The sequence below is a fragment of the Buteo buteo genome, chromosome 11 (assembly GCF_964188355.1).
Source record: "Buteo buteo chromosome 11, bButBut1.hap1.1, whole genome shotgun sequence".
Taxonomy (NCBI): Eukaryota; Metazoa; Chordata; class Aves; order Accipitriformes; family Accipitridae; genus Buteo; species Buteo buteo.
In genome coordinates this window covers 8,616,627-8,644,489 of record NC_134181.1, presented here as the reverse complement: position 1 = coordinate 8,644,489, position 27,863 = coordinate 8,616,627, and the positions used below count along the sequence as shown (strand labels likewise).

At 35.6% G+C, this 27,863-nt stretch overlaps 1 protein-coding gene across 2 annotated transcripts in view; it reads left to right on the top strand.

Annotated features, from left to right (window-relative positions):
• CDH8 (cadherin 8) overlaps positions 1-27,863 on the top strand; it is a 151,559-nt gene that overhangs the window by 96,209 nt on the left and 27,487 nt on the right. For both annotated transcript variants that reach the window (XM_075039990.1, XM_075039991.1), the window contains 2 exons: positions 3,799-3,935; positions 22,486-22,607. In XM_075039990.1, the coding sequence (XP_074896091.1) occupies positions 3,799-3,935; positions 22,486-22,607 (259 nt within the window). The remainder of the gene's footprint in view (positions 1-3,798; positions 3,936-22,485; positions 22,608-27,863) is intronic.

Below are 27,863 nucleotides of genomic sequence, written 5' to 3'. Positions count from 1 at the left end.
ATTATCTGTTTCTCCAATGAATATGAACTATCTCTTCATAACAGTTGTTAGGTTAGTCTAACTATATAACGTCTTTCATAACCCAGTGTTTTTAAAATAGACAGCAAAATTTCTCTTTTATCTTTATTTGCTATTCCTCTGTGCGTGTTGCTTAAGGGCCTCGCTCACTTTTAAGCCTGATGGTTAAAAGGATTTACAAATTTGGCTAGTAATTGTAAACATGGTCAGTAGTTTGTCTTATTCTAGCCTAGTCATTTCAGAAGCATGCATCAGTGGCTCACATCTTACCACATCTAGACCACATGCATCTCTTGGAAAAGGGACGCAGTGAATTCAGCTAAGCTAGTTGTAAAGCTTTACTGTACTTTATTTAGTAAGGGTGGTACATTTTGGCTTATAGTATGTGTGTGTGTAAAAATATGTATATATATAAAATCATTATCTATTTAGCATACAAATCTATTGATTCCAGTAGTACTTATTTCATGTTTCTCTTAACCATAGCCTATTTATCTGCAGTAAATCATCTTGGATAAAGCATGATCCAAATGCATAGAAAAAAAGCATGAGTAATACTCTTTCTCCCTATACTGTATCTGCCCTCCTATAAATCACTGCCCTTCAGTGTCTTTCTCTGCGGAGAGATAAGCTTCACTGTGGCAGGTTTTCCCCATTCATATCGACAGAGATTTCATCTTTGGCAGCAGTTGATCATTTTCTTAATTCACAGCAGGCCTTAAAAACCTAGACACGATATTTTCTGCCTCCCTAATGGTACAGCTGTTTATCTGTCACTAAGTAGCATGTCCAATCTGCCTGGCATTAATAAACAATGGTGATTTACCACTGATGAGGTATCCGTACTGTGATTCAAATCTCAGCAGGTGCAGCAAAAAAGGATTTCTGCCCTTATTTACATTGGTGCAAATAAGGAATAGATCAAATTAAGCCATAACAGCAATAGCAGTAGAGCAGGAGCAGGACTGAGAATCATTTTAAGTCTTCTGTTAAACCACTATGGGGTTGTTCCTATAATTGCCATAGCAGAACCGTAAACTAACCAAAACTTCCCAGTAACCTGTGTTGGGTTTATGGCAATTTCAAAAGATATTATTTCCCAAGATATTATTTTCTCATTTTTAGAGAAGTGTATGTTTTATGTATAGCTTATGGATCTGACAATGCATTCCCATTAAAAAGAGTTACAATACCATTATCATGAAAAGGCAACTGCAAATGTACTATTAGTTTTCCCAGGTTTATGACACTGCAGATTGAATTTTTTATTTTTGTACCAAATATTTATCAAATTAAAATCAGGAGAGGGTTTTACCTCTTTGTACTCTTGTAAAGCCATGTAACTTATGTTAATGTTTCATTTTGAATGCTGGTTTTGCATTGTGACTAAATACTGTTGGGATGAGATGAAATGCAATATAATAAACTTACAGATGTTACACTCCCAGTTTTATAACTTGAAAAAATGCACTGCAGGAAAACTGTGAATGGAAGTTTAAAAAAGGATTGATCCTTAGAGAAAAGCTGTGTCTTATCTCAATGGAATTTATGTCAAGCCCAGGTTAACTAAACATTAAATAGCATATAAGCATTTCATATTTTATTTCATTTACGGACTGTAAAAATTTCATAAATGTTTGATATCAGAAGAATTTTTTCTGCATCACTACATAAACATCAAGAATTAAAAGTTAGTTTTAAGTGATGACATCTTAAAAAAAGTTTTGATTGCTGTCTGTCTTGTATTTTCTTGGGTGAAATCTTAAACCTGTGAAAGTCTGTAAGATATTTTTTACTGACTTCACTAGTACCAGAATTTTATTTCTAATACTTTAATTGGAACTAGGGACACATCAAAATAAGGTTAAGAAACATTTTTAAAAATGATTGCCTTAAGTTAGGCACCTACAGCTTTATTCTTCCACACAAGTGACCTAATTTTCAGAAATGCTGAGGATAGCACAATTCCTGTTAAACCATTGAGAACTGAGAATGTGAAGCTCACTAGAAAATCAGTTTACTTAAATATCCAAATATAGATGCATGTGCCTAGCTTTAGGCACATATATTTGGAATTTTACCTCATATTTTTTTCCTGGTACTCTTCTTAACTAAACTACTCATTTTTAAGTGAGTAAAACTAGTTCTTCTCAGAGCTTAAAAACAGAGAACTTAAATGTCTAACAAATCCCATTTCCTAGTTAAACAGGGGTTTTCACTCTTAAGTCCATTAGTTAAGTACCTTACCAGTGTGATCATGCTAGCCTTGCTCTTCAGTAATACAGTCTTTAAACATTTAAACTTTAAGATTTTGATAAATTTTCATAATTGAGAACTAATTTTTTGAAAGTGAACTGTATCTGACACTGAAATAAAAAAAGATGAATGCCATAATCCTAAGGTTTGAAATCAGATCCTAATGCTATGTCTATAGAAATCAATTATATTATGCTGGAATGGGTTTGAGTTCATCAGAATATGTTTATTGTAGCATATAAAGGAACTTCTCAATCAGAACTTCTTTTGTAAAGTGCTTATGATAAAGCATAAAACCGAATGGAATAACTGATTTTCAGATGAGTGTGCCATTGTCACTGTAGCAAAATATGCTGTTGTTCTTTTATCAGTGAATTTAAAAGTGTATTTGCAAAAAGTAGAAATGTAATGAGAAACTGACAGTCTGAGTCACTTTTCTGACCACTATATAATGTAATCCAGTCTGATACGGTATCCCAACTCACCCTATTGTGCCTAGATATAATGCAGAACAGATGTAAAAATTGTCAGTGCATGCTGTTAGGTTCTGTAATACATAGACACAATGGCTTAAAAGGCTTTTATATAAATCCACAATTAGGATTCAGTAAAACCCCTTGAAGTCAATTTTTGTTGAACCATATCAATAGTTTATCACTAAACTCTCTCATTTCGTACCTTTCCTGTCAAAAAATTGGAAGGCTTAATTTTGTGATTTAGTTTCTTTTTGCGAATAATACATTCATGAAATAATTCTGTGAAAATGGACAAACATAAAAGCTTTCCTGGAGATCCTGTTCTGAGCTTTAAATCATCATCCTGCTTAATGCACCATTGGAGCAATCTACTGCAGCTCATTCTTGTTGTCAAGCTAGCTCTGTTTCGGCTGCATAATTTACCTGGACATTCACATGTGGAAAGTCTGACTACTTGTCAGATGAAACTTGTTTTGTTAAAAATCCGTGATGTCAATCCATAAAACAATCAGTCCTTCAGTGTTTGAAGTGTTTTATAGGAAAGTGGTGATTCACTAAGTGCGTTCTGCCCATGGAGCTGCTTGAACCATAACCAAATAATATGCTTGGTGAATAGTTCATGCTTCATTAATCTGAAATTTATTGGTAAAATAATATTATTCAGCCCTTTTTAAAATAACCATGGAGTCCACCATGAAGTCGAAATTATCATCAGTTACTGTGAAATACCATAGAAACTGTCTGATAAATGTGATGGATTGTGTAATTAACTCTTGATCAGCACCGTTTTTCAAAGATGTTACCCAGTGAACCTGAGGGCATTTTATGACCTTCACACTGGGTATACAGCTAATTACTCCTTGGGCAATAATTATTAAGGTTTTTTAGTCTCAGTTTGTCATTTTGTCTTATAAATTATTATGCTATCGAGCTTCTTAATCCATTTGGCTGTAAAACTGCAGCTCTCAGAGGGCTCCCTAAATTGTCTTGTGATTGTATGGATTACACCAACTTCATTAAGTAGATTACAGGGATGTCTGTTTTGTAGGTTTTCCATTGATCGGCATACTGACCTTGAGAGACAGTTCAACATTAATGCAGAAGATGGGAAAATAACTTTGGCAACACCACTGGACAGAGAAACAAATATGTGGCACAACATAACTATTGTAGCTACTGAAACTAGTAAGTATTTGTGTATACTGACTTTTAGTTCTGTTGGTTTTATAATTAATTTTAATGGTGTGTGCAGTAGAAATGGTATATAGTTCAGTAAAAAGTAAAACACATTGGATTTTTAAATTACAGAATTTTTGAAAGAAAAGTTTTTGCTGAAGTTCCATTTCTTTTAGTTTTCAAAACTGCATTTTTTTTAGTCAGTGCAGCAGTATATATTTTGAAGAGATACATAAGTACATTTGGACAGGGTATATAGAGTAAATGTTAAAAATTGTTTAAAAAAAATCGCAAACTAAAGCCTTATATTTATTTAGTTATATTAAGACAGAAAAAATAAAGTTTTGCTATTGTAGAAGTATATTGTAGACTCAACCCAGAAGTTCTTAATGCTGAGTGATATCATGTTTCAGTACCATAAATGATTAAGCACATGGGTAATATTGCATGAAAGTAGTCCTATTTGTTACATATGAATAAATTTACTCATATACAGGTATAGACACGAACGTGGATTGTTCAGATCCACAAAACTATTGTGACTTATCTCTACATCTAAGTCATTGGGAGCCAGGAGTGTCACCCTGTCAGGCAATATGGGTCCTAGATTTTTAATCAAGAAGAATTCTTGATTAATTTGGAATTGCAAGCACTGCTGACAAGATCACATGTGACAATATAATTTATTATTAATATTCACACTGTATTTTAGACTACGTATTTGACAAACATATTGCAGCAAAAGAACAGATTTAGAACATAGGTCTGCCATCCCATGTCTTTGTCTTAACTGAAACAAAAACTATGAAAATGTTTCTGCTGACATATTTGTTCTACAATCAATGTATATGCGTAATTCCCATATGTGCATACACACTTGACACATTGTTATAAGAATATTTGCCTTCAGAGCCTGATGATCAGTGCTGCTAATTCTAGCTTGTAGAAAATAGGGTGGTGTTAATGCTTGCTTTTCCCCCAGAGTATCTTTTTTAAAGGATATAATACAGAACTTTTAATGCTTGGTTTCATAATACTGCAGCTATGAACATAATGAATGGGAGGATAAAATATGTTTATTTGGCCCATTTTTGTTCTCCAATATTTTTCTGTGGTATTTGTTTTCAAAAACAAACATGTTAGGAATCTGTGACAGGTAACTGAAATAGCATATATAAATGAGAAAGATAGGTCGGAGTATAAACTAAGCTCTCAGCTTACAACCCCTGTAAACTGTATTTCTATGACCTACCTTAATAATTTGTGTATTTCATTGCCAGTAGTGCAGTAGTGCCAACAGTGTCCTGTTAATTACTGTTAACTCTTGCAGGCAAACACTACTTTGATAAATTAGCAAGAATAATTTCTGCTTGCAGAACAGCCAAGCTGAGATAGGGCATCAAACTACATAAGGAAAGAAAGTAAGCTCTGGTTTCATAGGGCATATTTTGCCCAGGTTAATATCAAATCAGTTAATAATTTTCATGTTTTTAAAGGACAAAGATATAAAACTTCCATACTAATTTTCTCGAGACATGAGGAATGTCAGAACATGAGATTTACCAATGGCATGGAAAGCAGAATTATTAGTTTGTGATCCAAAGTTTTCAGACATTGGAACAGTAAGATGTAACATGAAGAAATTGTACATTTTGTTTCCTCCAAAAAGTCAAGAAAGAACAAAATAAAAAGAATAATTTTTCAAGAAACTCCTGCAATTCATTTTTTGTTCTCCCTTAAATGTGTGTCAGAGCAAAGTTAACAGAAGTGCACTTTACTAAGCCACATCAGGATCAAGTCTGCCTCTTGCATCTTCAGATTTTTAAAACATAATTATATACTCAAGAATTTTATAAGAAATCAGCCTTGTCATTAGACTTCATGGGAGCCTCAGCATCTATCACTATTGTAAAATTGCCTCTTATCAGACTGGCTATGGAAATAATAATGCCAATCTTGTTCTAAGCATTTGCGTTCCTGCTGATGGCTTATTTTCGCATTCCTAATACAATTATTTGACATTTACATAAAACAAGAGCTTAATTTCATAGACTACTAGCTTTGCTTATTTAAGAGAAATTATTTTTTAACTCCTCACTGAGAAACCAAATTTGTTCATAGAACTGTCAAGCAGGGTAAAATGGGCATTTTTAGATTTTTTTCCAACACAATAATAAGCAAAATTTCTGTTATAAAATAACAGAAATCTGTTGGAGGCAGACACAAGCAGCAAATGAAAATACAATGTGTATCATTACGATGCTTTCACTGACAGTAATATTAATGGACTGCTGATCTCTCCCATAAAAATAAATATGTCAGCATCATTCGTACTGGAGAATTTTTTCTTCCTAGGCTACCTGCTTTCCAGGTTCAGTTCAAGGCTCACTTCTATTCATGTGGGGCAATGATCAGACCATTTCATTGCCATTACGCTTCCTTACTAATCGTAAGCCATGATACTGGGTTTTTCTTCTTAATTTCCAGCATGGTAGATCCTAAATATACCCTGATTTATCAGCACTTTCACAGATAAACACCAGGTTTTGCCAAAACATAAATCACTATTTCAGAACTTCATGCTGGTAAGTTACCTGCAGCTAAATTTGTGCTTTAAGCACAGGTAATTTTTGGCAGTTTTCTTCTGTCACTGTGACAAAGTTATTCTTTTGTATCATCCTTCAGCCACTGTCTCAGTTGGGAATCTTCCAAGACAAGACCGGTCTGGCTGAATTGAGCGTAACTACTTCTGCATTTTCACCTGGCTTGAGGATGAAGATTTTTAGATTCAGACGGGCTGATCTCTTTGAAAGCAATCAGATTTAGAATGTTTGTGGGCAATAAAAACATGCTGCTGCTTTTTAATCTGAGTGCCCCAAAATGTGAACTTAACCCTTTCATGTCTAGCAAAACTAGGAGTAGAAACACAAAAGTATGAGTCAGTGGAGACTGTGACTCTTTTCTGTGAGTACTTAACAGGCAAAAGACCAGTTTGGGGTGGTGTTTGTTTTATTTTTAGAAGGACGTTTTCTTGTCCTATTTGTAGGCAAGTGTCTGGCCAGTTCTAATTCAGAACAGATTCATGCTATTGTTGACAAATACTATTAGCATCATATTCTGAGACCTGTGCGGAGTGAGACATTTTGGAGGGTGGCATTTCCCTCCTTTCACTTTGCCATCACTAGCAGACTCTTTCCAGCATCTGTGAAGGAGTTTCTAGTTGTCTGCAGGGGGGGATTAAACTAACCAGACAGACTAAGGAAAAGTTGCCAAGTGGCTCTCCCTCACACTGTTGCCCAAACTTTTGCTCTTTATGTTTTGGATCTCAAAATATGTAGATAAGTTGCATATAGTTTTATGCCTCCTGTTTAAATCACGGTAACTATGTTGCATACTGGTTGCATGCCCCCTAGAGATAATTCTTCAAATATCTCATCCGTCTGAATCTTTTTTTTTTTGGTTACTAAAGATGAAACAATGCAAAAAGTGATCAGTGAAAAAGACTGGACTGAAAGTGATTAATGTGGTAGAGGTGATATTTAGGTGACAGTTTCAGTATTTCAAATTCAGTTATACATTTTCCATGAATTTAGTGAAAAAACAGAAGATAAATTCCTTCTGCAGCTTTGATCCTCTCAACTACTACCCTTAGATCTGCCTACTCTTAAATATTCCATTCCTTTTTGTATGATTTCTTATACTTCTTTCTTATATTGTCAAATTAATTTTTGCTTCTTTGTTGTTCAGCTTTTTTCCTCTCTGGTCGTGTATTGAGTCCTCTATGATGATGAATTCTGTCGCATGGATTTTTAAGAGAAGAGAATATTACAAAGAATTTTGACCTCTTTGAAAGATCCCTCTGAAATACAGGCTTAGGATTCACAGAAGTATATGTATTAACACTCATGACAAAAAGGATATTGAAAGTTATTGCACCTATGAATTGATTCTTTAAATTTTCTTTCTACACTGCCATACATCCAAGTTTACTCTGCTGAATGAGTCAGGAGCAGGAACATCTAGATGATTACAGGCTAGAGGAAGCAGGCTACCTGGCAAAATGACCTTTCCCTGAGAACATACCTTTTGGTCTATGGATGTAAACGGTGAACTTTGTTTTCTGTCACTGGCTCTGGACTTCAAACAGTGGACTAATGAGATTTCCCATTGTTTTGGTGTGTAGTTGAGACTTACGTGATCTTCAAATTGTATGCCAAGGTTGGGAGGTTTATTTTAGTTAGATGCTTGAGGGAACAGGGATAGATATAGCCTTGCTTTGTAAGTCGGGGCTGATTATGCTGCTCTTATGTTTGGGCTCTCTAGAGCTATGCCCTGAAGAGGAAAGGAATCTGGGGGCATATGCAAGTATTCTTTGAGAGCCTGAAATGCAGTGCAGTAAGAATGAATGATTAACTTACAGACATTTCTTTTGGTGCATCTTTTTTGTATGTACAAAGGCTCATCACATCTTTGGTCCTTTGGTACTTTTTTGAAATGGAATTTTCTGCCATTCAGTAAAATCTAGTGAAGTCAGGATCCTAATAGTCATATGTGCTCCCATTCATCTGAACACACAAATTTTTTAGTTTGTATAAGTTACAATTATAGCTATAACTACTGTTCACATTGACATGCTTGTGTTGCTTGCATTAACTGGTTAGCAATTTTGCTGGGCAGTGAAGCAGAGCAGAGTTCAGGCTGGGCTAACCTCCTCGGTAGTCTCTCAGTTTCTTGTACAGGTTTTGCAGTACTTACTGAGTTATGTGTTGTCAATGCTACTCAGCTACTAAAAGAAAATCAAATAGCCATGATTTATTTATTAGAACATTTTTGCTATAGTTTGCACAGATACTGAATGGAGTTCAGAATCACTGATCATTCAAACTGTCAGATTGTCATACATGTATAAGGCATATAATAATTAAACTCTATCTTCTTTCTGCCTCCAGCTCTATGGATTTCCATTTCCATCTTCTAATGGCTGTAACAGCCACATTGCAGATATTTCGCTAACATCCTTACTGTGTGTCTCATTAATACTAAGGAAATGCCCTATACTTCAGTCATTGCTGGTTAATTGATATAACAAAGGCAGTAATAAATGGAGAACTAATGTAGTTTGAAACAAAAGCAAAGACTTATCTCAGAGAAACTGTTTTAACTTAGGCAAGAAAGAAGTGTATTAGTAATATAATTTAACTGCACAGCATTCGTCCAAATTAAATATGACTGTCCTCATATTTGCATACTCATCCCTCCTAAACTGTAGCCGAGATCTGCTTGAGATACAGGATTCTAGTGAATTCTTTGAAAACAAAAAGTATACTATAATGCATTCACTATTAGCAATGCTTATCTGTAATTCTTTTTTTAAAAAGTGAGGTAATCCTTTTCTCAAGAATATGTGTATTACATAGTAGAAATTCATTGAACGGTACCATAGACTTCAACAAGAAAAAACTTCTAAACATACTCCAGTTGGCAGCCTCTGAGATTTGTGAAAAACACACCAGCAAATAACAGAAACCATGGCTCATAAACTTTGAAGACAACTAAATGATGATCCCTTGAAAGTCTCCAAGCTTTCTTTCACCTGACATAACATTGAGTGGGCTACTCAAGATTTGTATTTTCTTCCTAACCTTCTTATGACCATGTACAGCACTGGATTCCTCAGAGTTCATTGAGGTTGAATCTCAATTACCATTTGTGAGGTACTACCATGAGCATATTCGAGCATGGATGGGTTCTTTTATAATTAGTATAGACTCAAGCCTTTTCAGACACATCAGGAAATACAGAGATGATGCGTGCATCCATTTTTTCTGTTGGTCGGGTTACAAGGCGACTCTTCCAAAACTTCTCCCTCTTCTCACGCTCTGTGCATCACGTGCACAGATATGCAACAAATCAGTCTTCTGGGGAATTCCAAAGCCAGTGCAGGACTGCCTGGGAGAGGATATTTCTTTTAGCCTAGAGCAATGCTTTCAGCCGAGTTTTAAATCTCTGAACGAAGGGGTTTAATGGAATTTCTGTTTTCCTTATTCTCCAGGCACTGCAGTCATGGAGCTACTATTTTCATTTTGATTGACTGCTTTATCAAACCATTCTTGGTATTCAGCTTCACTTGCCAAACAATAAGCATATCAGTGGCTAGTGAAGCCCCCTGCCCCAGTACTTGGCAAAGTACCAGAACTGCCACAACTAGTAGAAATTCGCATGAATTGTTAGTCAAAGCAATAGATGAAAATATAGACAAGGTCTTGAAATGTAAATGGTGATTTGACCATAATAAATATTTTCAAGGCATAGAGCATAGGAATCTCAAGGACAAAACTGTGGGCTCTATCTGACAAAGGTAATTACCCATACCAACTGCATTCTTTAGAAATGAAGAAGTATGAGGCAATTTTATCACCTAATGGGAAAGGGCATAAAGCCAGAAAGACTCTTTATGGTTTACCAAGAATATAAATACAGTAATTGAATCATCACCCAGCACATGCTCTACTGAAGTTATCTATATTGTATATTCCTTTAAAAAATACAAGGACACTAATTAAAAAGGAAGAGAGACATAATTACTCTTCAGAATAAGCCTTCAGCTACAATGTGCTTTTTAATGCCATGAATACCTTTGCTCCTGCTTTCATTTATTTAATTCTATTTAGCCTTTTATTGTAAAAATGACTATAGGCATTATTAGCAATAATTCTAACACTTTAGGAAGTTACTTTGGTGCATCATATAATTACCTCTAATTTAGGGCTAAGTATATTTCAGTAAGTTTTAGAAAGAGAAGGAAATAAGCCTTTATGGAGGTTTAAACAGGAGAAGCTCAGGTATATTAACCTTTTTTGCTTGATCCTTTTTTCTCTGGCTTAGTGGAACTCAAACTAGATAATCCATCATTTTTGCACAGAAACACAGAATTTGGTAAGGTAGTTTTTATTTATTTGCACATAAATACAGGGTTACAGAGAACTCCATAGATTCTAATGGGTCACAGAGCGTTTGCCATTGGTCAGTGGAGGGCTGGTATATCACATAAAGCTAGTTTGCAGTTCTCAGCTATGAAAGTGCATTCAGGCATCTCACAAACTTTCCCATTAGTGTTTTTCACAGTTCAAGAATAGCAGGAGAGGTGATCCACATGGATAATAACATGGGAGTGGCCATATTATGACAAAATATGAATGGGAATGGAGTGTACTTATGAAACAATGCCTATATAAAATGGTCTCTAATTCAGGAGCAAGCATTAAAATTCAGGTATGGGATGCTGAATAGAAGTTAGCAACCTCTGATTTCAGAGGAAAGCACGTGAGGCAGCTGTGAATAAAACATTGAGTAATTCAGTGCAAAAGAGTCAGAGGACGTAATAAACATAATTATGCCAAGGAAAAGGATAGAGATTTGCATGAACAGTCTAACTTCTTTTATTTCTGGTTTCAGGGCATTACAAAGCCAGGATAGACATCTTAGTTCTAGATTTGCAAATCCTGATTTCACAGACATACCAGAATTGAAAACACTGCTCAAAGCTTAAAGCAGAAAAGGTTAGGATGCTAGGTGGTGTTTTAGAAGGGAATAAGGCTTTCCGGGGCACCAAACAGATAAGGATTCAAGTAAGGAATACAAGGGTCATTAGTGAAAACATGCTTGACTAATTCATGTGAAGTATGTTTGTTAATTACTTTGAGAAAACTGGAGGCATGGTTAAACTGACAATATACGTATTATATTAGCAAAATGAGTGCATTGTTAAACTGAACAACTAACAATTGGCCATCTGCACTTTGAACATTTGAATTAGAATTTCTGAAGAAAGTATGATTAATCTTGAACATACTGTGTAGTATTCATCTGGTTTGATAAACAGAATTCATCTACTTCTAAGCAGCATGTGACTATTTAAAATTTTGACTGTTTTTTTCTGTAAGGCTGAAGCATGAGAGTAGGTCAGAATACAGTTTTGTAGCTGAATGTTGGTTTAGTCTTCTTTAAGCACATTTCTTTCTAGAATAAAGACTCTACTTGGAGCAGCACGCTTTGAGCTTCTAGTAAAGTTGCTGGATAGCAAAGAATGACAGTATTTTCTGGCTGAAAAAACAGAGGAGAGGATATTTTAAGGGTACATACTGATATGCTAGGGAGATCTTTTTGCTTATTGCTGAAGGTATGCAAGTAAGAATGGTTCGATGCTAAACTCTTAGAACGTGATTCAAATCCAGCATATCCAGCAATATTTTATCTGTGAAGGAAACATAAGAGTAATTAAATTGCACTGTTAAGAAAATCAGTCCCAGAAAGGAATATGAGCTCTAAAAATAATGACACTTAAATACTAGTATAATAAATCCTTGTTTAAGAAAAATTTTTATTAAAGCATTTTGATGTTTTGCCTATCAGTAAGGTAGAGATTTCATTTGAGCTATTAATTATTTTACTTCAATCATGAAATAATTTGAAATAAAAAAAATCAAAATATTCCAGACAAGTTGTCCTCAATCAGTCTGCTTATTGTTATTATTATTGCTCCTAGTCATTATAAAATTTCATAGCTAATTATAATTGACAATAAGACCTTGCGTATCTAAGTCAATATTTTATAATATTTTAATATGCATGATGTATTAGCATATTAACAATATAATTGCTCTAAAGTGTGGGCCAGATTCCTGACTGTTTTATGCTAGCGCAGCTCCCTTGATTAAGCTGGAATTGAGCAACACAGCAGCAAATCATGCCTTGGTACATTTGTTGTGTCTTAAAACTTTTTTTCAATCAGTTTTTTTCCTGCCTTTTCACCGGTTTAATTTTTAAGGCAAATCTTTTTCTGTCACTTAATGGCATTGTACTGTTTTCAGGAAATTTTTTCTCATTGTTATATTTAGAAATGAAAACCTATTACTTCCTCACAATTAAGGCATTACACTGGCTCAGAGAATCTGGAATCCTAATTAGGTTTGTGGAGCTGTGACCCACAAGAAGTAAAGATCTAGTAGCATTTCATCATGCTTTTATTATTGCTAGTGTATATAATAAAGGTAACAGAAAGATGTGGTTCCCTATGGCTTTCTGTGGTTCCCTGTTTTTCTAACTCTTTTTTTCCTTATTGGTAGCTGCCACAAGGAGGTGGAAAAACCTTCTTTCAAAAGGTTCTGGTAGACTGACTTTTGCTAAAATGATGGGTCTGTAGAATAGTGCTTCCTAGTTGCAGATACTTCCACAGATTACAAATGCTGTTTTGCTATTTCTTATTCTTTAAGCTAGGGATTTTTTTTTTTAAATCTGCATTGATTTTTGAAAAAAATGTAACTAACTTCAGACTTTTCTTTATAGTTTATAAGTGTACTACTAATAGTTGCTAAAACTTAAACCGTATTTAACCATATTTTAAATTTTTGTACTCATAACAATTCACCACTGAAATACATAACACAGTTCATTTACTGAAAGTGATGTAACTGCAAATTACAGCCTGACTTGCATCCTAGTTAGAGACAATAAGGTTCAATAACACAGCACTGTATCAGAAATACAGGTTGTTTTCTGCCAGCATTTGTTTCAGTTTGGTCTCTGGATAGATGTGTGGGTGGAAAGATGTTGGCAGTGTACTTTTTTCTTTTTTTTTTTTCCCCCTTAAGGATTTACTTAGGATCTGTGAATAAAACAGAATTGTTTTCATTGTCATAAACCTGACATGACTATAGCAGCTTCCAATACAACCCGCACAAGCAGCTATACTAATAATTTATTTTGAATTATGTATTTGTTTACTCATATTGATGTGTCACATATATCTTGATTATGTGTCACAATGAATATAAAGCTCACTGTGGTCAAAATTAGCTATGCAGGAGAACAGTCTCTAAGGGCATGCTGTTTGCATCCAGAGCTTCTGACAAGAGACAAGTACCCGTAATTGCTACTCAAATATTGAAAAGGTGCTACAGTTTCTGATTAGGATGCCCCTTCTAACTCTTTTCAAGCCTCAGCCCATCCCTTTGTTCCCCCTGCTTTAATATCCCCCCTTCTCTCTCCTAGTGCATAGCTCATGAAGTCTGATCGCTCTCTTCTGCAGTATGTAGGTTATGTGTAATGAGCACTCATGTGTTACCTAGTACATGTAGTATCTACTGTACCTTCTAGCATTTTCTTTTTGGCATCCATGAAAATGAATAGGAAGTGGTGACACTAAGATAGATTTTTCAAAACGCGAACATTGTGATTAAAGGGAGACTGCCATTCAAAGTGATTTATAATAACTGGGAACCCTTGCGTTTCTGGGTTGTTTGGGTTTTGGGAGGGTGGCAGAAGGGGTGGGGGCTGCCTGTGCTTCCCATTCCCCTCCAGCTCTAAGGTGGATATGAATTAGTTTCAACATCCTCTGCTCCCTCAAGGACAAAATTACAGCTCACTCACCGTGGCCCCTGGTTCTCAATCACACTGCAGTGGCAGATAACTTTTCCTCTCTTATTGTGCATGGCTAAATTTAAACAGAACAGTGTCTTTTGATTTTCTGTTATAACCAGGGTTATGGCAGAAGAGACCCTCTTCTCAGCTGTAAACTACATTTGAGCAGTTGTTTTGCTTTTCCAATCTAGTTTTGCCTTTCCAAGCCCTTTTGATCTATCTGTGCATTCAGACAAGATGATATCATGCATATACACCAAATAAAATATGATACTTCTGCAAAAAATTGCAAGCATTTACCAGTTTTGCAAATGGATCTTTCAATTCACAGAGGATCAGAGGTAATTACACAGTAACTATTTGTTAGGCTCCTGAATAACTGTACAGCTTAATGGTATGAAAAGTAACAAAGAGGTTGCATTTGAATGTCAAATTCTAACCTGCCCTCAGATAAGCAAAATGAGGGCTGATTCCATCAATATGCATTGTATCTGTATGAAAAGAAGATACTAACTTTTTAAAAATATAGTTTGATTATAAAGTTTTATAAATCAGTGTTGATACTTTGAAGTTAACAAAGTACCCAGTTTAAGTCCCTGTTTTAATTTAAATTATATTTACATCTTAAATTTTAAATTAATTTAAATATAGGAAATAGATAATGTAATATTAAGGACAAGGACTAGACTAAACTTCTAGAATAGAAGAGATCTGACTAACTTCAGTAGAAGCTGAATCAGGCACTGAAGTGAAAGGGAAAAGTGCATACCAACATAGTCTGTTTACATTACTTGGCTACTGCAATGGTAAGCAAAGAACTCAGTGCAGGGTTAGGTGGAGTGTCACTAATTGTCACTGATTTGGTTGGACTTAATAATCTTAAGGATCTTTTCCAACCTAAATGACTTTGTTATTTAAAAAAAAGGTCCATTTGGTCTTTTTGCAGGCATGTTTCATTCTTCTGCAAATTTTAGGTAATTGATTCAAAATGCATATCAGTTCTGGGCTATATTAAACAATTTTTATGTCTTATATGCACTAATGAAAGAAAAAGAAAACCCCACAGAAAATGAAAGTGAGTGAAAACTTTGTCTGAACAGGGCCTGAAGAATTTGGTTTTATTTAATTAATGATTTCTGGCATGGCTTGTGCGTCTGTCACAGAAATTTTACTTTCTTTTTTCTTTCGGTATGATTAGCAACCTGAAAGTATAATCTGTCCTTTCATCCCATATATTGACTAAAGCTAGGTGTGGGGCCTTAGTCACCTCTTTACAGATGAAGTTGCTGAACTTTGGAAACCTCTTAACTACAAATTCAGCTTTGAAGTCAAGGACTTGAAAATGTAGTCTGTCCTCAGTTTCCCCTCCTCCTTGTCCTCCTTTCCAGGATACACAGACGAAATACACTCCTCACACTTCACCTACTTAGCGGGTATGTATGGTTCTTCTGCATTTGTCCATGCCTGTGGAAGCATGCATTTTGCAGGAGTCTGACATCTTTTTCATGGCAATGAGAGGGAGAAAAGTGGACAAAAATGAAGGAGGTGGAAGATGTTGAGCAAGTCCTTGGTTAAACTTGTGACAGTCTATCAGTGAGGAAATAAAAATAGAACGTAACATAGCTTTGCTCTTGACTTGTTCATCTTTCTTCTGGAGACCATAATAAAATGAACCGAGTGATCTACTGAAAGGAGACAAAACTTTTCAACTCCAGTATTATTTTTCTCCCAAAGAATGACTTAAGAAACAAACCAGAGAAATATGTTTCACATCTTTTTCTTTCTGCCTCCCTCCTACACACATGTACACACAGAGACTAGCCACAATCTGTACTCCTCTAATATGTTCCAGTGTGCTGAAATAAATATAAATGGAACATTAATTTTGAAGCAGTGTTTGTTTCTTGTTTTAGCAACTTGTACAGAACCATTTCTGCTATGCACTGATAATGCTTCTATTTTTTTATAGATATACCACAACTCTTAGTATTATCTCATCCTTTAAAATACAAGAATTTCAGGGGGGAACTAAATCTTCATGATGACCAATCCTGTTTGGTTGCTTGAATTTTATCCTAATTCAGAAATAGTTTATGTTCTGTTATTTTTAACAGAAACATTGCCAATTACTGATGTCTTTTCCTGACAATTTCAGACAATCAGTCTGTCATGAATCAGATCATTACACAACACTTCAGACAACTGAACACAGTATTTGCACTAGTAGGGGATTTCTGTAGTTAAACTTCAACATAAATAAAATTTCAGTTTCACAACAGCATCTCTGTTTCTTAGGATTCTTGAAGTTAGATTTGTCAGTTTTATATGGCAAAAAATTGTTATAAGCTGTGGTGTTAGATAGGTAAAGGATTGCACAAAGAAAACAACAACATAAACCCTAACAGGAGAAATAAACTTGTCCTGCATGTAGATTATCTTAGTAAAGTCATCAGATAAAACCTTAATAGAGTCATGGGGAATGGATCCATTAAAATACAACTTAATAAGTTTGAAACATAAGGGATGTAAAACAAGTGCTGTTGTTTTTATTAAGTCAGTGATTCAGATTTTTTTTTTTTTATTTCTCTGTTAGAACTAGGATTTCCTCTACTTCTAATTTTAAAATATTATTACAGTAGAAATTTCACTGAATCAGAGAAGCATGAAATAGCCATTTCCAAGCCATGTGGTGATGATAATAGTAATAAAAGATGTGTTATTTTCTAGGAGTCTACTTTCTATTCAGGTACTTAATTTTAGTTAAAATGCAAGGCAGCTTATGACTTTTTAAAGAGAACCTTGAAGTGATTTTGGGTTATTTAATTAAATTAAGGAAAACTGGATTAAACTGGATTTCTTTGGGTTAAACAAATGATGAACTTCATTTTGTGCAGCCAATAATTCTCTTTCTTAAAGACCACTGCTCTTTAAGACCACTTGTATGTGTATCTGTCAAGGAAAGACAGTGTTTGTGGCTGTTGAATAGCTGCATTATGTTCTGTTAGTTATGGCACAAGACCAAAATTTTGATTTATAAGCTCTAGTTACTCCTGGTATTACTTGCTGCATGCAGTAACAATGTTAACAGTGCTTAGTGCTTTGTATTACAATCTATTCCAATGATACACACACATCTTGTATATGTAGGGGTTTTCCGGGAAGGAAGAAATGTGTTGATCACAATAAGAACTAGCATTGGTCTGTAGCCTCCAGAAGTTCAGGTATGGAGAGACTAAATGTCTTGATAATCGGATTTTTGAAATTTGACTTCGATTATCTCATCTACCTCTTCATTATTGTATCAAACTCTGCAGCCTTTTTTAATCCTGAGTAAGTAACAATGGGTATGTTACTCAAAGATGCGTACCAGCAAGGTGTATATTTCAAGCGTTTAATGTTCCAATAGAATCTTGAGAACTGGGGAGAAAAACGGAAGAGCTTTTTAGGTCCTTATAATTCTTGTAAACCTTTCAGTATGCATTTCTAAACTCATCTGGACTTTCCATTATTTTTGGAAATTTATTCTTTTTCACTAGTAAGTTCCACCAGTTATTTTTACAGAGTCATCCTTTCCTTATACCTGTAGATGTTCCTTTGTGTGTGTGTGTGCGCTGTGCTCATCTACAGCAGGGTACTGGATCTTAGAACTGTGGGCTATAATTGAGACTTCAGCAGAGATGTAAAAGAGCTGTACTTCTAGGAAATTATGTACACAATTTGCATATGTGTTTCTTATAGCTACATGCTGTGCTGTGGCAGCAGTGTCCACAGATGACCAACTGAATGTATTTGAAATTAAAAACTAAGTCCTTCTGTGCAGCCTTAATCTGAAAAGAGTTTTGGTAAACTAGACTAGTGGAAATTTTCTCAATATTTTTTAATCATGCACCTCAGTGTGCTAAATTTTCAAACCAAGCCACTGCTTCTCAAATGACAGTCCTAATTATATACTTGTGTATTGGTTTTGTGTGGCAAGGTTTTGGTAGCGAGGGGGGTTACAGAGGTGGCTTCTGTAAGAAGCTGCTGGAAGCTTCCCCTGTGTTCGAGAGAGCCCATACCAAATGGCTCTAAGACGGACCCGCCGCCGGCCAAGGCTGAGCCAATCATTGATAGTGGTAATGCCTCTGTGATAACATTTTTAAGAAGGAAAAAAAGTTGGGACGCGGAGAAACAGCCGCCGGAGCGAGGAGTGAGAACATGTAAGAGAAACAGCCCTGCAGACCCCCAGGTCAGTGAAGAAGGAGGGGGAGGAGATGCCTCAGGCGCCGGAGCAGAGATTCCCCTGCAGCCCGTGGTGAAGACCCTGGTGAGGCAGGCTGTCCCCCTGCAGTCCAGGGAGGCCCACGGTGGAGCAGATCTCCACCTGCAGCCCGGGGAGGACCCCACGCCGGAGCAGGTGGGTTCCCAAAGGAGGCTGTGACCCCATGGGAACCCCGCGCTGGAGCAGGCTCCTGGCAGGACCTGTGGATCTGTGGAGAGAGGAGCCCACAGAGCAGGTTTTCTGGCAGGACTTGTGACCCCGTGGGGGACCCACGCTGGAAGCTCCTGAAGGACTGCACGTCGTGGAAAGGACCCATGCTGGAGCAGTTCATGGAGAACTGCAGCCCGTGGGAATGGCCCACGTTGGAGAAGTTCGTGGAGGACTGTCTCCCGTGGGTGGGACCCCATGCTGGAGCAGGGGAAGAGTGTGATGAGCCCTCCCCCTGAGGAGGGTTGAAGCGGCAGAAAATAACGTGGGATGACCGTAAACCCCATCCCCGTCCCCCTGCGCCGCTGCGGGGGCTTGGTGGAGAAATCCGGGAGTGAAGTTGTGCCCAGGAAGAAGGGAGGGGTGGAGGGAAGGTTTGGTTTTATTTCTCATTCCCTTACTCTGGTTGATTTGTAATAAATTGAGTTAATTTTCCCCAAACTGAGTCTGTTTTGCCTGTGACGGTAATGAGTGAATGATCTCTCCTGTCCTTACCTCTACCTGCAAGCTTTTTGTTATATTTTTTTCTCTCCCCTGTCCAGCTGAGGATGGGGGAGTGATAGAACGGCTTTGGTGGGCACCTGGCATCCAGCCAGGGTCAACCCATCACAACTTGTATTGCAAGATTCAAGGTAGGTCTTTTTAAGCTGTACATCACAATAAATACTGGTGATGAAGCTTTTACAAATGTGGTTAGTTCCTTAGAGAGTCTCTAAGTTTACACTCTTTTATGATTTTGCATAGAATAATTGATTGGAACTTAAGCAATCTGTCTTACTATCTACCTGGTAGAAGCAAAAAGACGCAGTCTCCCTTAATTCTATTGACTGGGTGATTCACTGGGTAAAAAAAAAAAAAAAGCAACACACACACACACACACACACACACCCCCAGTAATGAAAACTCAGTTTTGTCACTAGTTTAGAAAGAACTGACTCTTCATTCTTACAAATGAGGAAAAGTTCTGAACATTGAATACTAATCAGTATGAAGGCCAACCATATGGAGGACAGTTGCCCATGCAAACTTAACAGTTTGTGCACTCTGTGGGTCGGAGTGGATCCACTTCAATCACTTTCTACTTTTAGTTCAAGGATATTGGGCATTCCTAACAGAGATGGATTTAAACTTGAGAGGGACATCCTCTGCATATGTTTTACCACTGAGAAGTTTGCAGACATTAAAAGTATGAAAATGGACAGATGAATCTCTTTTATCTTAACAGTGTTTCATCCATGAGTGAAATCTGGATTTGCTTAATGAGAATTCATTAATTTGTTTGAATAGGTATGCTTAGGGTGATCTATATTTACAGGGAAAACACTTAGCACAAAGTGAAATTTCATTGAAAGTTTGCAATGACAAAATAATGCAATGTATTCAGTGTGGTGGGCAGTAGAAGCAGTAGATAAAATTCCCTCTCTGTCTTTCTCCCTCTCTTTCTCAACAATAAATTCCACCATAGTCACAAGAACCCTAACAGGCGGTGGATATCCCCTTGTTTGGAGATTTCCAAACCAGTTGGGTCTCTCTTGTGTTTAGTAAATTAATTTTTTAAATGAATTCTCATCAAGTTTCTAATTATAATATCTTTAAATTTAATGTTTGTATTTCTGATGAAAGACAAACATTTTGGGGGCAGTCACAAGGGACATGAATAATTTCTTTAGAAGCTTATCTAATTAATTACATTTCTCTGTAATGTCTTTAAAATTTGAACTGCCATCATTTCATTAATTTAGATAAAAGTAAATCTTTAGTGTTTAAATATGACACTAGTGCTGAGAATTCTGATAAGCTCAAGATTCATTGTCTGTATTTCTATCAAGTTAAGATAAAAAATGTGTTTAAAATGTTTGGGATACATGATTTGCATATTAACTTTTATTTGATTTCTAGACATTATTATTTCATGGCATAAGTATTCACCCCACCTGTTAATAAGTAAGATAATATGATGCAAAATGGATGTAAATATTACTCTTACAATATTTTGTTGGGGATTTCTTCTTCTTCTGTAACATGTTTCTTTCTGAACTAAAACTTTTGACTCCCTCAGATGGGAAGTATTTCAGGCTATCTAGCAAACATAAAGCCTTTGTTTATAGCACTAGTACATTTGGTGATAGCCTGGTTTTGTGTCTTTTGACATAGTTATTTTTATGCTATTTCAAAATAATGTTAGTAGAGCAATGGAAATTTACACATTTAGATTTCTAGGTGCAGCTTCAAAAATTGTGGTTGTCTTTATCATATAAGGAAAAAAAAAGGATACAAGAGGTAGGGTTTGATTAGGTCACAACACAATTAACTTTGATGGAAACCACAAAAAATACAGTGTATATAGTGATTCTTCCTTTAATCATTTCTACCACTTGTAGGGCTGCCACCAGTTGCTCCCTGCCCACTGGTGGAGCCTGATGTAATTCTACTTTATAGACATTTATTATGAACTTCTGTCCTGCCTTCCCCTAAGCCAGTTCTGTATTGCCAGAGAACAGAACCCACATGGACTGATGACAGCTTTGGACAGCTGCTAAGCTGTCACAACAACTGTGAGTAAGTTGATACCCAGACTTACGGTAGCAGCTTTCTTGCCTGCAGTAATGATTTAGGCAAAAGCACATAGTTCAGTTACAAGTCGGACCCAGAGTTTAATTTACACAGTGTGCATTTCTTCAAATTGTTGATGATATAAACAAGATAAAATACTGTGGTCATAAAATAATACTCACTAAGAGATGGATTTTGAAACTAGTATTAATTTACTTGTAGAGGTATGCATGTGTTATAGAACAGTTTTTTTAAACTCTTCAGATCAGCTGGTCAGCTCAGTTTAAACTGAATTCATGTTTTTGCTCTTTGGGGAAAAATAATCTGAAATATTTATAAATAGTCTCTTAAAATAAATTAGCTGTACTGAATTGAAAGAAAGACACTAGAAAATGACCGTGAAATCTATTCAAAGTAGAATGCAAACTGTTGGTTTAGCTTTTCTTTCCTTACAGCTTAACAAGGTTATTCTACTTTTTACAGTGATAAACACTTTTATGCAAAATAGCTCTATATTGTAAATAATGAGGCTTTATTTCGGTGAAGAAAGAAGTTCCCAGGTCATATTTTTGGTCAGTGGCAGATGAATCAAAGTGCTTTAATAGTCCAGAGGACTATCTAGTTTTGCCTATGTCTACCTGCCATCTATCTTTCTCACAATGTGGGTCTCCACATTAATTGTATTTGTAATGAAGAAATAATAGATGTGCAGTCAGAACAACTAATAGAGTAAAATGCTCTGTGTTCTGCCAAAGATAAACAAAGAAATAAATCTATGTTGTTTACAGCCTTCCCTTTTCCATGTGTAATGGACTTTATCAATAAAACAATACAAACTTCATCAAAGAAAAATCTTACCAATTTAGTCCAAGAAAGGTCTTCACTGAGCTAATCTCCAACAAATGCTGTTTGCAATAGGGGTCTATTTATTCTTTTCAACCATAAAATACTGGCCATCCTTCTTTATCTCATGCTCCAACTCTATGATCCATTACAGATAAGACAACCTAATTAAGCAAGGACAGAAGACAGGAAGAGCATGGTTACTATGTAAGCATTTATGCATCATTCACAAATTAAATAGGCCTACCTCTTATGCTTTGAATTTCTTTTCTTAGGGAACCACAGTCAAGTGTCCCGGGTGCCTGTTGCTATCAAAGTTCTTGATGTAAATGACAACGCTCCTGAGTTTGCATCAGAGCATGAAGCCTTTTTATGTGAGAATGGCAAGCCTGGACAAGTAAGTATCTCCATGTTTTTACATTGTGTACTTTGGTGTGTGAGAATGGGGTGCAGTTTCTCCCTGTCGTCTTATCTTTATTCCCAAAATATGTGCCTATGTGTTCATGCTAACAACTCATTAATTTAAGATAAACCTATGATTGTATTCTGTGTTACATCTCTATATGGACATACAAATTTTTTAAAGTATAGGTTTTAAATTAAAGGTAGGAGTCTTGGGTCAATATCCAGAAAAAATGCTGAGTGTCTTTAAGCTGCCACTGTTTCCACTCCGGTGGAGCTCATCATGTCATAGGCTCATGTGTGTTAATAGGTAAAAGTATAATCCAACCTGAATTCCAGTTCAGTTATTGAACTATATTACAGCCGGGCCCAGGTATAATTTAGAAGAAACACTTGAAACAATACAACCATTTCCCCTTACCCGTATCTCAGTTATAAACTCTATCTATTTAGTTCTTACTCACTTTTCTATTGCAATTGGGAAAAAAAAAAGAAAGCAAACCAGAACTTGATGGAAAGTCAAGTAAATTGTAACTGTATTTAAAATATCTAAAGAGGGATGGGGTGTTGGAGAAGTGGAGTTCAAGATTTCACTATATTTCACAAAAAAAAAAAAAAAAAAAGACTTAACAGGTTATTTATTTCTTGATTTAATGAAATAAAAGGGTTGGCAAAGGAATTTACAGAACACTCTACAAGGTGAAATAAACACAGCAAGATATCAGAAGTAAGATTTAACCTGTGTAGCCTTTTCAAAGAAAATGAAACAGATTTCTTAAAAGGCATACATTTTGAAGGACAAAAATACAGAAATAGGGAAGAATATCTCATATGCCACATAAATGACAAGATAAAGATTCAAGAAAATGTACAGACTTTTAGAAAGTAAGGCGGTGTAAATGAGATTTAACTTTTGTCCAGCTTGAGAAACACTGTATGTTACAACAATTCACTGTTTTTAAACTTTCTAATTTATTTCTAGATTGTGACATTTTATTTAAATAAACAGCAGCTGACAGCATGACACTAGTCTTGTTAATCCAACTATTCCTGTGTCTCATGTGGGTGTTAGGCATTAAATTCACTGTTCTCTAAAGAAGGTTACCTGACAATAGAGTTAGAAATTTTTTCCTTTAGTAGTATTAAATGACAACCTATAGAGTAGTGTATGACAACCTACCTCTGCCAAGACTGGATTGTTACAGAAGATGATTTGACTTCTAGCACCCCTTTTTGTTTATTAAAAAGGTGTGAAAAATGTGTCATTTAAGAAATGAGAATTCTCACTATCCACTGAAAAGCAGATTATTGAAATGTGCCCTTATGGGCAGACAGTTATGTTACTGTTGGTATTTAAGTTCTTCTAGCTCAGAGTGGATTTCTGTTTAGCTTAGGGTGGATTTCAGATGCTGAGTAGTTGCGTTTTCTAGGATATATATTAAATTCTAATGAGTACACCTTTATCCAGCGCTCAGTAAGCTTCCCTGAAATCAGAAAGCTGTGTTGCAGTGTTTTCTGAATATATTTATGTAGGTATTGCTATCAAATTTCAGGTGTTTTAAGAGATGGTGAAAAGTGTTTGCATTTCATTTTGGAATAAAACAATAAATGAGATTATTAAGAGTCAGCTAGTAAAAGAGGCTTTTATTTAAGCACTTATGAAAAACTTTCATTAAACCATGATATTCTTCATCTTACCATCACCTCTTACACTCTTGATCTGATGGCAGATGTCACTCTTGAGCGTGAATCCTTCTGTGAACTTTACAGATGGTTATTAAGTATTTGGCTGCCAGTGTGGATGAGGTGGCACTGATCCTGCAATTTATTCTGTGTTTTAAACAAATAACATTATTGGAACAGTAACCAGTCCAGAATAGTCACCCAGCTTAGGTTCTAAATTTAAGTCATCATTCAAAAATTATCTGTTCCTGTAAAGATTTTAGTATCTACACTCCCTGATTGATTTTTCTTATGCTTACTATTCCATATTCAAAATTTGGAAGAAATCATGTTAATCAGGCAAGATGTAGAATTCAAACAAATAAATATGTCTCAGCTATGAAATAGCTAATATGAGAAAGACACTACTCTTTTACATTGTAGCAAAATCCTAATTTGGATAGATAGTTCTCCAAAGTTTAAATTTGAATGTTACATTTGCAGGAAAGGCTCAATTGTGTTATGGTATTCCAATATATTTACATTTGCAGTTCAACTTAAATCTAAGTTTAAATCAAATTTGAATTACCATAAGGGAGATTACATTTGAACCTTTTATGAAACCTTATTTGCAGCCTTTAAATATATTGAACCATCTATTCCAGTTCACTTTCTAAGTGTTCTATTTTGGGTTCTGATATAATTGCAAGTGGCGAGTACAGCTGCTGGTGATGTGACAAAATGTATTAAAAACTGTTGATGTATAACATTGCCAGATGCATTTTCTTTGCTTTAACCTACGTCTAGCCGTAGAGGTACTACAGCTAGTAGGAGGAGAAAGAGAGAGGAGGAGGAAATATATTTGTCCATGCACATATTTATGTGCTCCTTGCACATTTTTACAGACAACAGAAAGTTGCCAGAAATGTTTTGTGTCAGTTTGAGGGGAAAAAAAAAAAAAAAAATTGTAACGTACTGTTACGGTACCTCTAAGCTAACCATAAACCAGCTCGTGCCTTTCCCTATTACTCCTTTTTTTGCATAATTCCACTTACTAAAGCCAGAACGTTCATGGGTTTGCTGGCTATAGCTGTACAGTTGATTGTTCTCCAGCACAGCTAAATTATTTTCCTATACTCCTAGATCAGAACATCTGTATTTTTGCATAAGAAAAGTGCCTCACTCACTGTTCCCCAATCCATACCCTGACTTTTCCAGTGAAGTGCTGTTTGCTCAAAACAAAGCTACAAAATTTTTAACACTTCAGTAGTGCAGACAATGATGTATCAGTGCTCAAGCCAGTGTTCAAACTAGAGCAATATAAAACTGAATACAATATTCCTTCAGTCTCTTGCAATTTGTCTCTATTTTATTCACTTCTCCTAATAGAATTGGCTTTTTCTAATGGAAGAAAACTTCAGATAGATCTTTGTCTCTCTGAAGAGTCAAAGCTCATTCAAATGGCAAAATGCAGGTTCTAGCAGTAAAGGGCTGGCTCTAGCTGAAAAGGCAAAGTTAAAATTGTACTGTGATGAGACTACTGCTTATAGTATTATGAGTCTGCAAAGTAATTCAAAAATAACCATGAACACTAATGTAACTGCAAAAGTTTTTTCAGAGTTGGAAGAACAGTTTTAATAAAAGTAGGGAACAGTTTACTAATGACAAGGAACCATTCTAAGGTTAGCATGTTGCATTGCAGGGTGAGACTTTTAAACAGCATCGTGTATTAAAAGCACACATAGATAGTTATGATACATTGATAAGAACTTTGTTTTGCTATTTAACCTTCTACATAATTTATTATGATTATACTGGTAATCTTTTATAAATATTATTTCAGGCATATGTGGCTTTGTAGAAATGCAATACAAACCTGCAGATTATAATGCCAAGTTGTCCTAGAGGATCCTTTAACTATTAATTTCAATCCAGAGCTGCCTGTTAAGCAAAAATGCTGATTTACTATGTTTCTTCTAAGTGTTTGTACAGAATCAAATATATGCCTGAGTTTTTAATACAACAAATTTGAAATCTTACGTGGCAGAATTTCAGAAATTTCAAGATTGAACAGCCAAAGGGTTATTAACTTTCACTGTCATGCTTATGGATACATAGTGAAAAAAAAATCAGTTCTTGTCTTCTTTATTAGTAGTATTGACCAATTTTGTTATATGACACACCTTTGTTATGCATGTTATTACTAGGAAAGAAAAAACATCTCTAGTGATAGGTAAGGCAGGTCAGCCCTGGAAGATTCTCTACCATGTTATGAACCACAAATTAAGAGTTGGACAATTACTTCAATAGTGTTACATTACATGAACACACAACACTGAGCAATAAAGCATGCTTATTAGCATACTAATAAAAAATGTGGTAATGAGAATTACTGGACTTTTCTCACCCCTATGGAGTAAAAGATACAGCAGCTTTGTATCACTGTATATATGTTATGCTTATTTTTTTAAGACCTTATTTTAATGCAAACGCACAAAGAAATAAGGTTGCCATGGGAACACTAACTCTTAATTCCTTGATGTGTGCGTGTAACACAACAAATGCAGTATTCCACTAAGCCTGTCTTTTGCATATAATTTTCGGTGCATTTTCAGAGAAAGAATGATTTGGTAAACAATGAAGGGAATGGATGGAAAGAACTGAAATGTAAGAAAGAATTCTATAGGACATTAAGAGGTATCTGTAGTTCCTGGGGCAGGGGTGAGGAGGAACGGAAAAGAATACGCCCAGTTTCTATTTCTTGAAAATTTCCAATCTAGTGATATTCTAAGCTTATTTCATAAAATTTCTGTTAACTGAAAACCCATGTTACTAATGCTCTTGGCTACTGGCTTTCAGGTATATTAACTGAAAACCTGGAGACAGTGAAAGTGAATTTTTACAGTCAACTGTTTTACATAATGCTGGAAAGAATTAACAGTTATGTAGCCAGTAGAGATAAAATTGCATAACCATCTGATAAACTGCATCTATTATGTGCAGTTGACCTTCCAGACTTGACTGTGCCATTATCCTTTTTCCCTATTGCTTTCTCATTCTAGCAGTGTTTGAAAAGTGGAACAAACATAAAATATACTTGTCTAAAGATGCTTGTTCAGGATTCCATATTAAATTGCACTTACCATGATGCAAAATTACTAGTACCTAGTCCAGCCCTGGGCCCGATGCACGTGAATAGTTTAGTACCTTACACCTCTGCAAAGGGATAGCTGAAAATGTTCCACATCTGTAAATGGGTCCATCTCTGCAGTGGCACAGACAACATCTGCTTTTATATTTTTCAGCTGTTTATATTTTTTCACACTGCATAGTTCTCTAGGATCTATTATGCAGCTGTTAAATTGGAGACCTACTTCTTTTAAGCAAGAACTATGTTAGGCCTTTTTTTTGTCCATCTCTTTTAATACATGTGTTTGAAATCATATCATTCAAGATTTCCACCCTGGCAGATGCAGTTATCCAAAAAAAGAATCTATTTATGTGGTATTTAAACAACCTAAAACTTTTTCCCGTATATTTTTGATAATAAATCTGACCTATTCAGAATATGATTAAGCAAGGAATTAAT